The sequence below is a fragment of the Anolis sagrei genome, chromosome 6 (genome assembly GCF_037176765.1).
Source record: "Anolis sagrei isolate rAnoSag1 chromosome 6, rAnoSag1.mat, whole genome shotgun sequence".
Taxonomy (NCBI): Eukaryota; Metazoa; Chordata; class Lepidosauria; order Squamata; family Dactyloidae; genus Anolis; species Anolis sagrei.
Window position 1 is genome coordinate 50,854,547 of NC_090026.1, and position 14,806 is coordinate 50,869,352.

Here is a 14,806-nt window from a genome sequence, read left to right on the forward strand (position 1 = left end):
CATTACCAAATTTTTCGTTATTGTCAAAGGCTTTCATGTCCGGAATCACTGGGTTGTTGTAGGTTTTTTTGGGCTGTATGGCCATGGTCTAGAGGCATTCTCTCCTGACTTTTCGCCTACATCTATGGCAGTGGTTCTCAACCTTCCTAAAGCCGCGACCCCTTAATGCGGTTCCTTATGTTGTGGGTGACCCCCAACCGTTATTTTCATTGCTTCTTTATAACTGTAATTTTGCTACTATTATGAATCGTAATGTAAATATCTGATTTGCAGGATGTATTTTCATTTACTGGACCAAATTTGGCACAAATACTTGATATGCCCAAATTTGAATACTGGTGGGGTATTGGGGGGGGGGGGTTGATTTTGTCATTTGGGAATTGTAGTTTCTGGGATTTATAGTTCACCTACAATCAAAGAGCATTCTGAACTCCACCAACAATGGAATTGAATCAAACTTGGCACACAGGACTCCCATGACCAACAGAAAATACTGCAAGGGTTTGGTGGGCATTGATCTTAAATTTGGGAGTTGTAGTTCACCTACATTCAGAGAGCACTGTGGATTCAAACAATGATGGATCTGGACCAAACTTGACACAAATACTCAATATGCCCAAATGTCAACACTGGTCAAGTTTGGGGAAAATAGACTTCGACATTTGGGAGTTGCAGTTGCGGGGATTTAGAGTTCGTCTACAATCAAAGCGCATTCTGAATCCCACCATTGATAGAATTGGGCCAAACTTCCCACACAGATCCCCCATGACCAACTGAAAATACTGTGTTTTCTGATGGTCTTTGGTGACCCCTCTGACACCCCCTCGTGACCCCTCCAGGGGTCCCGACCCCCAGGTTGAGAAACACTGATCTATGGCAAGCATCCTCAGAGGTAGTGAGGTCTGTTGGAACTAGGAAAAAGGGTTTATATATCTGTGGAATGGCTGGGGTGGGGCAAGGAGCTCTTCCCTGCTGCAGTTAGGTGTGAATGTTTCAACTGACCTCCTTGATTAGCATACAATGGGCTGACTGTGCCTGGAGCAAACTTTTGTTGAGAGGTAATTAGATGTCCCTGCCTGCTTCCTCTCTGTTGTTGTGCTGTTGCAATTTTAGAGTTTTTTAATACTGGTAGCCAGATTTTGTTCATTTTCATGGTTTCCTCCTTTCTGTTGAAATTGTCCACATGTTTGTGGATTTCAATGGCTTCTCTGTGTAGTCTGACATGGTGGTTGTTGGTGTGGTCCAGCATTTCTGTGTTCTCAAATAATACTCTGTGTCCAGGTTAGTTCATCAGGTGCTCTGCTATGGCTGATTTCTCTGGTTGGAGTTGTCTGCAGTGCCTTTCATGTTCCTTGATTCGTGTTTGGGCAATGCTGCGTTTGGTGGTCCCTATGTAGACTTGTCCACAGCTGCATGGTATACGGTAGACTCCTGCAGAAGTGAGAGGATCCCTCTTGTCCTTTACTGAACGTAGCATTTGCAAACTGTTGAGAGGTAATTAAATTGCAACAGCACAATAACAGAGAGGAGGCAGGCAGGGACATCTAATTACCTCTGCAAACTGTAGTCCAGACAAGTATTTATTCCTCAATCTGCAATCTAAAAACACAATTCGATTGAGGCAACCCAGATACAAAACACTCTTAAGCAGAATTCATGTGTACATTGAGGAGGAGGCAAGCTTATTTTCTGCTGCTCTGGATATGGAGCGATGGGTTAAATTGCAGGAAAAACTATTCCACCTAAACATTAGGAAGAATTTCCTGACAGTAAGAGCTGTTTAACAGTGGAATAGGTAAAGGTAAAGGTAGTCCCCTGACATTAAGTCCAGTCATGTCTGACTCTGGGGTGTGGTGCTCATCTCCATTTCCAAGCCGAAGAGCCAGCGTTGTCCGTAGATACCTCCAAGGTCATGTGGCCGGCATGACTGCATGAAGCGCCGTTACCTTCCTGCCGGAGCAGTACCTATTGATCTACTCACATTTGCATGTTTTCGAACTGCTAGGTTGGCAGAAGCTAGGGCCGACAGCGGAAGCTCACGCCACTCCCCGGAATCGAACCTGCGACCTTTCGATCAACAAGCTCAGCAGCTCAGTGCTTTAACCCACTGCGCCACCGGGGGCTCCTTAACAGTGGAATACGCTGCCTCAAAGCATGATGGAGCCTCCTTGTCTGGAAGCTTTTAAGCAGAGGCTGGGTGGCCATCTGTTGGGAGTGCTTTGATTGTATATTCCTGAATTGCAGAATGGGGTTGTATTGGATGGCCCTTGTAGCCTCTTCCAACTCTATGATTCTAAGTTCTTAGGTGCAAATTTAGAAACAAAATAACCTCTGGCTCTGCCACGTGTGAATGAAGCATACCAATGGACAGAGCGTGGTTAACCTACATGTGTCAAACCCAAGGCCCAAATGTGGCCCACCACGCCATCTCATACAGCACTCCAGATGCTGAGCTACAACTCCTGTATTTCTCATTAGACATCATTACAGCTGATGGAAGTTGTGATACAGCAACATCTAGAAGGCTGCAGTTGGTTCTGTTTAGTCAGGAGAGAAGGGTTTGAATTTATATCCAAGGCTTGCAGATATAATGATGTCTGACTTAAAAACAGGCATGGGCAAACAGTTGGGAATTACAGGCTGTTAGGAATTGTTGGAGTTGAAGTCCCAAACACCTGGAGGGCCATTAGGGATTGTGGGAGTTGAAGTCCAAAACATCTGGAGGGCTGAAGCTTGGCCAGGCCAGCTTTAAAATGTCCTTTCACCTTTTCCTCAATTTCAGGGCCACACGGCCTGTTGGCCTGCAATCCCCGTTATCTGTATGATGGATAATTAGAGATGGGAATTGACAACTTAACATCGGGGTAAAAACTAAACAGCTCTAAGAACTATATTAAAAAATAACAGTATTGACGCATTCATTGTCCATGGAGTCAACGACACTTTGAAGGCAACAAGACGGAAGTGGCTCTTGATAGAAAGGAGTTTGACCCTCTGTTAACTAGCAACAGCCATTCTGAGGACACTCAACAACAACAACAAAACTTTAGTTATATACCACTCTATCTCCCCGAGGGGGCTCAGCTGTTTCCAAGTAACATCAATACATACAAAGAAAAACAGCATAAACATAAAATTAACAAGGCAATATAAGCATTAAAAATCACAATAGCACATATATATTTAAAATAATCCTGTCTGTTCAAGGCAATTTAAAGGGCCGGGCCGGGGCTAGTGCAATTTGTAGAGGGCCCAGGAAATTAGGTAGAGTCTATGGCCTAATAGGAGTAAGTAACCTGGGTAATTGGTAGAAAAAGATATGGCCATATTCAACAGTATCTGGGGCTGAACTAGAACTAGTCATTCTCAAAGGCTTGTTTAAACCACCAGGTCTTCAGGCTCTTACGAAAGGAGGGGAGGAATGGGGCCTGTCTTATTTCTCTAGAAAAGGCGTTCCAGAGGCGGGGGGCCACCACCGAGAAGGCCCTCTCTCTCGTCTCCACCAGCTGTGCTTGTGATGGTGGTGGGAGCAAAAGGAGGGCCTCCCCAGGAAATCTTAAAGTTCACGCCAGTTCATAGAGGGAGATGCGTCCGCAAAGATAGGCGGGGCTCAAACCGTTTAGGGCTTTATAGGTCATAACCTGCACCTTTAATTTGGCTCGGCAGCTTATCGGCAGCCAGTGAAGCTGTTTTAAAAGGGTTGTATGCTCCCTATAGTTTGCTCCAGTAAGGAACCTGGCTGCTGCCCGTTGTATCAGTTGGAGCTTCCGGACCATCTTCAAGGGCAGCCCCACATAGAACGCATTGCAAGAGTCCAATCTAGATGTAACCAAGGCATGGACAACACTGGCTAAGTCAGACTTCACAAGGTATGGTCACAACTGGCGCATAAGTTTAAGTTGTGCAAAGGCCCTCCTGGCCACCTCCGACACCTGAGCATCAAGTGACAGCGTTGAGTCCAGGACCCCCAAGGTATGGAACTGCACCCCCAGAAAGAGGCGGCCCTAGGTAATTTTCAATGGTAAGCAAACAGCATTTTGCCCCCCCCCCCCCTCCCAACCAATTACTGATATATATTTTCTGTTCGTCGTGGGAGTACTGTGTGCCATATTTGGTTCAATTTCATCATTGGTGAAATTCAGAATGCTCTTTGATTGTAGGTGATCTATACATCCCAGTAACTACAACTCGCATATGTCAAGGTCTATTTTCCCCCAAGAGCGCCTCAAGAGCACCCCTAGGCAAAATCAACTATACTGCAAATGCTTACTTTGCGTAATGGGTTGAGCCGCCCCTGCCCCCAGGGGGAGTGTAACCCCGTCGAGCACAGGTTGCCACCCAATGCCCCAATCAGCCCCATGACAGACCAGGAGGACCTCTGTCTTGTCTGGATTAAGGTTCAACCTGTTAGCCCTCATCCAGTCCATCACAACAACCAGACACTGGTTCAGGGTCTGGGAGGCTTCTTTAGAGTTTGGTGGAAATGAGCAGTAGAGTTGGGCGTCATCTGCGTACAGATGGCACCCAACTCCAAAACTCCGGATGACCTCACCCAGTGGTTTCATGTAGATATTAAAAAACATGGAGGATAGAATGGAACCTTGTGGGGCCCCACAGGTCAAAGGTCACGGGTCCAAGCAGGTATCCCCCAGCTTCACCAACTAGGAGCGACCCTCCAGGAAGGAGCGGAGCCACTGCAGAGCAATGCCCCCAAGACCCATTCTGGATACCATGGTCGATGGTATCAAAAGCCACTGAGATATCCAGGAGAACCAACAGGGGCACACTCCCCCTGTCAAGTTCTCCTCGGAGGTCATCCATCAAGGCGACCAAAACCATCTCAGTGCCATGGCGAGGTCTAAAACCAGACTGCGATGGATCTAGATCAGGGGTCCTCAAACTAAGGGCCGGGGGTCGGATGTGGCCCTCCAAGGTCATTTACCCGGCCCTCGCTCAGGGTCAACCTAATTCTGAAATGACTTGAAAGCACACAATAACAACAACAATCCTATCTCATCACCCAAGTAGGCCTACACTTCCCATTGACATACTAATAAGTTTATATTTGTTAAAATTGATCTTCATTTTAATTATTGTATTGTTTTTAAGTGTTTTTTGCACTACAAATAAAATATGTGCAGTGCGCATAGGAATTCATTCATGTTCTTTTCAAATTATAATCTGGCCCTCCAACAATTTGAGGGACTGTGACCTGGCCCTCTGTTTAAAAAGTTTGAGGACCCCTGATCGAGATAATCAGTGTCGTCCAAGAATCCCTGGAGTTGGGAGGCAACCACCCACTCTAGAACCTTGCCCAGGAAGGGGAGGTTAGAGATAGGCCGGATTCAGGACCGAGGAATCTAGGGATGCCTTTTTAAGCAACGGTCTCACAATTGCACTTTTCTAGATGAAAAGGAGTTTGATCCTCTGTTATCTAGCGACAGCCATTCTGAGGACACTCATTTCTATAATTGAAGCCAGGCTCCAGGTAGCCTTGTAGGCTCCGTTTCCCCTTGATTGCCACAAATATATACCAAATGCCTGCATCCTAGGGTGCCCCCTGCTGGGCTCTGCTCAGGCAGGTGGTCCATTCAGCCTTTGGGGGCTGCAAAGGCCCACCAAGGCTCCTGAAGGCTCTGTGCTCCCATGTCACTCCTTCCCTCCAGGTTCCCCCTGTATGTCTTCCTCCCCCCTTCACTTCCACTGCAGAGAGAGGCTGTGACACGCCCTTGCAGGCTCTGCTCCTTGTTATCTTCTGGAGGAGGAGGAGGAAAATATAAAAAAACCGAGGGAAACCCTCTCACGTCCTCAGCAAGGCCCTGCCATGAGACAGCAGAACGAGGCGAGGCGCCAATTGAAGGGGGCGAAGAAGTAGGGCCATTGCCTCAGAGAAGTCCCTCCCAGGCGCAGACACTCAAGGGCAGAGGCCTCCCAGGAATGGGAAAGCAAATAGAGAATGCCTCTTATCCTTTCTCCTCATAATAGGGTGAGAAAAGGGGTGCCAAATACCCCTCAAAAGACTGAGGAAAGCAAAGAGGGATGCCTCTTGCCCTTTCTCCTCATGCCAGGGTGAGAAAAGGGGCACCAAAGACTCCCCAAAAGACTGAAGAAAGCAAAGAGGGATGCCTCGTGTCCTTTTTCCTCATGCCAGGGTGAGAAAAGAGGTGCCAAAGACCCCTCAAAAAACTGAGGAAAGAAATAAGAGTGCCTCTTGTTCTTTCTCCTTATACTAAGGTGAGAAAAGGGTTGCCAAAGACCCCCCAAAAGACTGAGGAAAGCAAATAGGGGTGCCTCTTGTTCTTTCTCCTCATGCCAGGGTGAGAAAAGGGGTGCCAAAGACCCCTCAAAAGACTGAGGAAAGCAAATCGGGGTGCCTCTTTTCCTTTCTCCTCATGCCAAGTTGAGAAAAGGAGCGCCAAAGACCCCTCAAAAGACTGAGGAAAGCAAATAGGGGTGCCTCTTGTCCTTTCTCCTCACAATAGGGTGAGAAAAGGGGTGCCAAAGACCCCTCAAAAGACCGAGGAAAACAAATAGGGGTGCTTTGTGTCCTTTCTCCTCATAATAGGGTGAAAAAAGGAGTGCCAAAGACCCCTCAAAAGACCGAGGAAAGCAAATAGGGGTGCCTCTTTTCCTTTCTCCTCATGCCAAGTTGAGAAAAGGAGCGCCAAAGACCCCTCAAAAGACTGAGGAAAGCAAATAGGGGTGCCTCCTGCCCTTTCTCCTCATGCCAGAGTGAGAAAAGGGGTGCCAAAGATTCCCGAAGAAGACTGAGGAAAGCAAATAGGGGTGCCTCCTTTCTCCTCGTGCCAGGGTGAGAAAAGGGGTGCCAAAGACCCCTCAAAAGACTGAGGAAAGCAAATAGGAGTGCCTCTTACCCTTTCCCCTCATGCCAGGGTGAGAAAGGGGATGCCAAAGACCCCTCAAAAGACTGAGGGAAGCAAATAGGGTTGCCTCTTGCCCTTTCTCCTCATGCCAGGGTGAGAAAAGGGGTGCCAAAGACCCCTCAAAAGACTGAGGAAAGCAAATAGGGGTGCCTCTTGCCCTTTCTCCTCATGCCAGAGTGAGAAAAGGGGTGCCAAAGATCCCCGAAGAAGACTGAGGAAAGCAAAAAAGGGGTGCCTCCTTTCTCCTCGTGCCAGGGTGAGAAAAGGGGTGCCAAAGACCCCTCAAAAGACTGAGGAAAGCAAATAGGAGTGCCTCTTACCCTTTCCCCTCATGCCAGGGTGAGAAAGGGGATGCCAAAGACCCCTCAAAAGACTGAGGGAAGCAAATAGGGTTGCCTCTTGCCCTTTCTCCTCATGCCAGGGTGAGAAAAGGGGTGCCAAAGACCCCTCAAAAGACTGAGGAAAGCAAATAGGGGTGCCTCTTTTCCTTTCTCCTCATGCCAAGTTGAGAAAAGGAGCGCCAAAGACCCCTCAAAAGACTGAGGAAAGCAAAGAGGGGTGCCTCTTGCCCTTTCTCCTCATGCCAGAGTGAGAAAAGGGGTGCCAAAGATCCCCGAAGAAGACTGAGGAAAGCAAATAGGGGTGCCTCCTTTCTCCTCGTGCCAGGGTGAGAAAAGGGGTGCCAAAGACCCCTCAAAAGACTGAGGAAAGCAAATAGGAGTGCCTCTTACCCTTTCCCCTCATGCCAGGGTGAGAAAGGGGATGCCAAAGACCCCTCAAAAGACTGAGGGAAGCAAATAGGGTTGCCTCTTGCCCTTTCTCCTCATGCCAGGGTGAGAAAAGGGGTGCCAAAGACCCCTCAAAAGACTGAGGAAAGCAAATAGGGGTGCCTCTTTTCCCTTCTCCTCATTCCAAGTTGAGAAAAGGAGCACCAAAGACCCCTCAAAAGACTGAGGAAAGCAAATAGGGGTGCCTCTTGTCCTTTCTCCTCGTGCCAGGGTAAGAAAAGGGGTGCCAAAGACCCCTCAAAAGACTGAGGAAAGCAAATAGGGGTACCTCATGTCCTTTCTCCTCATGCCAGGGTAAGAAAAGAGGTGCCAAAGACCCCTCAAAAGATTGAGGAAAGCAAATAGGGGTGCCTCTTTTCCCTTCTCCTCATGCCAAGTTGAGAAAAGGAGCACCAAAGACCCCCCAAAAGACGAAGGAAAGCAAATAGGGGTGCCTCTTGTCATTTCTCCTCAAACCAGGGTGAGAAATGGGGTACCAAAGACCCCTCAAAAGACTGAGGAAAGCAAATAGGGGTGCCTTGTCTCCTTTCTCATGCCAGGGTGAGAAAGGGGGTGCCAAAGATCCCTAAAAAAAGACTGAGGAAAGCAAATAGGGGTGCCTCTTGCCCTTTCTCCTCATGCCAGGGTGAGAAAAGGGGTGCCCAAGGCCCCCAAAAGACTGAGGAAAGAAATAAGGGTGGCTCTTGTTCTTTCTCCTCATACTAAGGTGAGAAAATGGGTGCCAAAGACCCCCCAAAAGACTGAGGGAAGCAAATAGGGGTGCCTCTTATCCTTTGTCCTCATGCAAGCGTGAGAAAAGGGGTGCCAAAGACCCCTCAAAAGACTGAGGAAAGCAAAGAGGGGTGCCTCTTGTCCTTTCTCCTCATAATAGGGTGAGAAAAGGGGTGCCAAAGACCCCCAAAAAACTGAGGGAAGCAAATAGGGGTGCCTCTTGGCCTTTCTCCTCATAATAGGGCGAGAAAAGGGGTGCCAAAGACCCCTCAAAAGACTGAGGAAAGCAAATAGGGGTGCCTCTTGTCCTTTCTCCTCATAATAGGGTGAGAAAAGGGGTGCCAAAGACCCCCCAAAAGACCGAGGAAAGCAAATAGGGGTGCCTCTTGCCCTTTCTCCTCATGCCAGGGTGAGAAAAGGGGTGCCAAAGACCCCTGAGCATCAAGGCGCATGATCTATCGCGGGTTATCAGAGTCCACACTGCCATATTATCCGGTTCAATGTGGATTTTATACAGACGGAGCTAACCAATTCTGAGGCTGGAACTGGCTCATTTTCCGAGTCTCCACTGCCATATATCTCAGCCTAACTGCACCAGAGGACAGTGTGGAGGGACCCCATCCGAGTACTACTTCCCAGGATGGAAAAACAACAACGCAACGCAACTGGGGAGCGGGACAGAAGTAAAGACAAGCGGAGGAAGGGAGGAGGGGGGCAGGGCCTTTCCCGTCCACCCTGTGCAGCCCCCTTTCCCTTCTCCCGGAGCCCATGCAGCCCTGCTTTGCCGCAATGCAGCGAAAAAGCCTCGTCCCGGGACGCCACTTACTCCAGTACCAGTGGATGGCTCCGCAGAGCGGGAAGAGCGCGAGCAGCAGCAGCAGCAGCAGCCCCGAAGGGAGCCGCCGGGCGCCCATTCTGTCCTCGCCGGAGGGAGACGCCAAGCTCACCCGGAGCCCCGCCGGAGCTCGGCCATCGCCCCACCTGAGCGCCCCCTCCCTGCCTGCCTCCCTCTACGCGCGCCTCCGAGGCAGAAGAGAAGGCCCAGGCGGCGGGGGCGCGCCTGCGTGCTCTGCTCTCGGCCGGATCTGCGCCTTGCCTCCGTCCACACCTTCAGCCCCCTCCTGCCTTCTGTAAGGACAGGGGAGAGCGCTCTGCACAGGCGCAGAGGCAACCCAAACACCCCTCCTGAGCCTTGTCCTCAGCCAGACCTCTTCTTTCACTCTTTCACTTGGCTCTTCTGGCTGGCAGCAGCTCTCCAAGCTTTCAGCCAAGATTGATTGCTATCCCCGCAAGTATAGAATCATAGAATCAAAGAGTTGGAAGAGACCTCATGGGCCATCCAGTCCAACCCCCTGCCAAAAGCAGGAATATTGCATTCAAATCACCCCTGACAGATGGCCATCCAGCCTCTGCTTAAAAGCTTCCAAAGAAGGAGCCTCCACCACACTCCGGGGCAGAGAGTTCCACTGCTGAACGGCTCTCACAGTCAGGAAGTTCTTCCTAATGTTCAGATGGAATCTCCTCTCTTGTAGTTTGAAGCCATTGTTCCGCGTCTCCAAGGAAGCAGAAAACAAGCTTGCTCCCTCCTCCCTGTGGCTTCCTCTCACATATTTATACATGGCTATCATATCTCCTCTCAGCCTTCTCTTCTTCAGGCTAAACATGCCCAGTTCACTAAGCCGCTTCTCATAGGGCTTGTTCTCCAGACCCTTGATCATTTTAGTCGCTCTCCTCTGGACACATTCCAGCTTGTAGAATCATAGAATCATAGAATCAAAGAGTTGGAAGAGACCTCATGGGCCATCCAGTCCAACCCCCTGCCAAAAGCAGGAATATTGCATTCAAATCACCCCTGACAGATGGCCATCCAGCCTCTGCTTCAAAGCTTCCAAAGAAGGAGCCTCCACCACACTCCGGGGCAGAGAGTTCCACTGCTGAACGGCTCTCACAGTCAGGAAGTTCTTCCTCATGTTCAGATGGAATCTCCTCTCTTGTAGTTTGAAGCCATTGTTTCGTGTCCTAGTCTCCAAGGAAGCAGAAAACAAGCTTGCTCCCTCCTCCCTGTGGCTTCCTCTCACATATTTATACATGGCTATCATATCTCCTCTCAGCCTTCTCTTCTTCAGGCTAAACATGCCCAGTTCACTAAGCCGCTCCTCATAGGGCTTGTTCTCCAGACCCTTGATCATTTTAGTCGCCCTCCTCTGGACACATTCCAGCTTGTCAATATCTCTCTTGAATTGTGGTGCCCAGAATTGGACACAATATTCCAGATGTGGTCTAACCAAAGCAGAATAGAGGGTTATCATTACTTCCTTAGATGTAGACACTATGCTCCTATTGATGCAGGCCAAAATCCCATTGGCGAACTACATCTGGCCCTGCTTATCTTGTGTCACCTTTTTCCACCAAAATAATCTTTATGGAAAGTTTTCATTAAAAGTCCATAATAATTGGGAAGAGATTTGGCAAAAAAATAATAATCAAATACACATTTGATTGCCGAAGGCTTTCATGGCTGGAATCACTCAGTTCTTGTGGGTTTTTATTATTATTATTATTATTATTATTATTATTAAACTTTATTTGTACCCCGCTAGCATCTCCCAGAGTAGGTAAGAGCTCTTACCTACAAGAAGCACTGCCTGAACATCAAGCAAAAAGTGGGTGCTAGAAACAATATCATACGAAAGCTGACTGGCACAACCTGGGGATCACAACCAGATACAGTGAAGACATCTGCCCTTGCGCTGTGCTACTCTGCTGCTGAGTATGCATGCCCAGTGTGGAACACATCTCAACACACTAAAACAGTGGATGTGGCTCTTAATGAGACATGCTGCATTATCACGGGGTGTCGTGCCCTTCACCACTGGAGAAATTACACTGCTTAGCCGGTATTGCACCACTTGACATCCGCTGGGAAGTAGCAGCCAATAGTGAAAGGACCAAGGCAGAGAAATCTCCAGCCCATCCCCTGTTTGGGTATCAGCCAGCACGTCAACGACTTAAATCTAGAAATAGTTTTCTAAGATCTACAGAGACACTCACTGGAACACCTCAGCAAGCGAGAGTCCAAAAGTGGCAGGCCCAAACCCAGAACCTCAACCAATGGCTGATACCCAATGAGAGACTCCCCCCTGGGCACACAGAGGACTGGGCGACCTGGAAGGCACTGAACAGACTGCGCTCTGGCACGACGAGATGCAGAGCCAACGTTCAGAAATGGGGCTACAAAGTGGAATCCTCGACATGCGAGTGTGGAGAGGAGCAAACCACTGACCACCTGCTGCAATGCACCCTGAGCCCTGCCACATGCACAAGGGAGGACCTTCTTGCAGCAACACCAGAGGCACTCCAAGTGGCCAGATACTGGTCAAAGGACATTTAATCAACTCTCATACTCACAAATTCTGTAATCTGCTTGTTTGCTTTGTTTCTGTTAGAAATGTAATATAATTTGACTGGTTGTTCTGACACGACAAATAAATCTCCCAGAGGATTCGATGCGGCTTACAGCAGGACGAGGCCACAACAATAAAACATAACAATACAATCAAGCAAATCAAACAATTAAAACAAATTAAAGCAAAATAAACAACAAGCACAGTACATTAAAACACAATAGAACTGGGCCGGGCCAAAAGGTGGGTACAAGGATTAAAAGTGCTGATTTGACAAGAGGTGTATATAGGGCTTCCAGGGCAAGTGCGATGTGCGATGCGCAGCAATCATTGGTTCTGGTAAAGTGCTTGTGGGACTCGGTAGTGGAGATTTCCTAATCTGGGAAGGCGCATCGGAAAAGCCAGGTTTTTAAGTTCTTTCTGAAGATAGCCAATGAAGGGGCCTGTCTAAGGTCTTTGGGGAGGGTGTTCCAGAGTTGGGGGGCCACTACGGAGAAGGCCCTGTCCCGCGTCCCCACCAAGCGTGCCTGCGACGCTGGTGGGATCATGAGCAGGGCCTCTCCAGATGACTGAAGAGAACGTGTGGGTTCGTAGATGGAAATGCGGTCACGCAGGTAGGCTGGTCCCAAACCGTTCAGGGCTTTGTAGGTAAGCACCTGCACCTTAAATTGGGCTCGGAATATAAACGGCAGCCAGTGGAGTTCCTTAAACAGGAGGACTGACCTCTCTCTGTAAGGGGCCCCCGTTAGCATCCTGGCTGCTGATCGTTGGACCAGTTGGAGCTTCCGAGCCATCTTCAAGGGCAGCCCCACGTAGAGCGCATTGCAGTAATCCAATCTGGAGGTGACCAAGGCATGGACCACTCCGGCCAGATCCGCCTTCGCGAGGTACGGTCGCAGTTGGCGCACGAGTCTCAGTTGTGCGAAAGCCCTCCCAGACACCGCCGACGCCTGAGCCTCAAGCGAGAGCGTAGAATCCAAGAGGACTCCCAAACTGCGGACCTGTGGCTTCAGGGGGAGTGTAACCCCGTCCAGCACAGGTTGCCACCCTATACCCCGATCAGGTTTACGATTGACCAGAAGGACCTCTGTCTTGCCGGGATTGATCTTCAGCTTGTTCCTCCTTATCCAGATAGACACAGCGGCCAGGCACTCATCCAGCACCTGAGAGGCCTCCTTGGAGTTAGGTGGAAAGGAGTAGTAGAGCTGTGTGTCATCCGCATAGAGATGGCAGCTAGCTCCAAAACTCCGGATGACCTCTCCCAGCAGTTTCATGTAGATGTTAAAAAGCATGGGAGACAGAATAGAGCCTTGCGGGACCCCACAGGTCAAAGGCCAGAGGTCCGAGCAGGCGTCTCCCAGCTTCACCGTCTGGGATCGACCTTCCAGGAAGGAACAGAGCCACGACAGAACCGTGCCCCAGAGACCTGGAGAGCCCAGGTGGAATATCCATTGGCCTGTAGAGCCCAAGATGAACTGAACCACCTCAACTGGGCTCTCCAGGCCAATGGATACTCCACCTCAGACATCAGAAGAGCTGCAAGACCAAGAACAAGCCACGAGAGTCAAGATGAAGATCCACCCAGAGGAAAAGTGTTCCTGCCATACATCAAGGGAACCACTGACCGCATAGGGAAGCTGATGAGGAAACACAACATACAAACAATCTACAAACCCACCAAGAAAATCCAACAAATGCTACGTTCAGCAAAGGACAAGAGGGATCCTCTCACCTCTGCAGGAGTCTACCACATACCATGCAGCTGTGGACAAGTCTACATAGGGACCAGCAAACGCAGCATTGCCCAAACACGCATCAAGGAACATGAAAGGCACTGCAAACTACTCCAACCAGAGAAGTCAGCCATAGCAGAGCACCTGATGAACCAGCCTGGACACAGCATATTATTTGAGAACACAGAAATGCTGGACCACACCAACAACCACCATGTCAGACTACACAGAGAAGCCATTGAAATCCACAAGCATGTGGACAATTTCATCAGAAAGGAAGAGACCATGAAAATGAACAAAATCTGGCTACCAGTATTAAAAAAAACTCTAGGAGCACCCCCAGGGGCCTTATCTGAGCCGAATTCTGTAGTTAGAGACTCCATCAAGCATGTCCATAGTGATTGTCATCATTGTCACTGTCATTGTCAGCAAGATTACCCAAAGGCCTAGTCCCACATTCATGTTTTTAACTTCTTTCTAAAGAAAAGGAGGGAGGTCAATAATCTAATTTCACTGGGGAGTGAATCCCACAGGTGGGGGGCCAACACTGATAAAATCCTGTCCCTCATCCCCACCAAGCGTGTTTGTGACAGAGGCGGAGCCGAGAGCAGGGCCTCCCCAGAAGATCTTAAACTGTGAGGTGGGACATAGAAGGAGGTATGTTCAAACAGGTACGCTGGGCCAGAACCATATAGGGTTTTATAGGTCAAGACCAGCACTTTGAATTGTGCTCAGAACTGGACCAGCAGTTAGTGGAGCTGACATAACAGGGGGGTGGTGTGCTCCCTGTATGACGCTCCAGTGAGCAGTCTAGCTGCCACCCATTGGACTAGTTGGAGTTTCCAAACAGTCTTCAAAGGCAACCCTACGTAGAGCGTGTTGCAATATGTAACAAGAGCATGGACCACTGTGGCCAAATCAGACTTCCCAAGGTACAGGCGCAGCTGGGCTCAAGTTTTAATTCAGTTGTGGGCAATACTGGAATTACAGCCCAACAGGCTTTGTAGGGCTACATGATTTTCATTCCTAGACCACCTAGTCACTGGCCATCCTAGAGTGGTTTTTTCAGCTCTCCTACAGAGAGTCCTGGAGCCCCCAGTGGCGCAGTGGGTTAAAGCACTGAGCTTGTTGACTGAAAGGCCACAGGTTCGATTCCAGGGAGCGGCGTGAGCTTCCACTGTCAGCCCTAGCTTCTGCCGACCTAGCAGTTCAAAAACATGCCAATGTGAGTAGCTCAATAGGTACTGCTCCAGCGGGAAGGTAACGGCGCTCCATGCAGTCATGCC

The 14,806-nt window shown here is 49.3% G+C and overlaps 1 protein-coding gene across 1 annotated transcript in view; it reads right to left on the bottom strand.

Moving 5' to 3' along the window:
• Positions 1-9,609, bottom strand: part of CNTNAP1 (contactin associated protein 1) — a 90,213-nt gene extending 80,604 nt beyond the window's left edge. Inside the window, exon 1 of the mRNA XM_060781283.2 lies at positions 9,210-9,609. Coding sequence (XP_060637266.2) covers positions 9,210-9,297 — 88 coding nt within the window. The 5' untranslated portion in view covers positions 9,298-9,609. The remainder of the gene's footprint in view (positions 1-9,209) is intronic.
• Between the last annotated feature and the right edge of the window lie 5,197 nt (positions 9,610-14,806).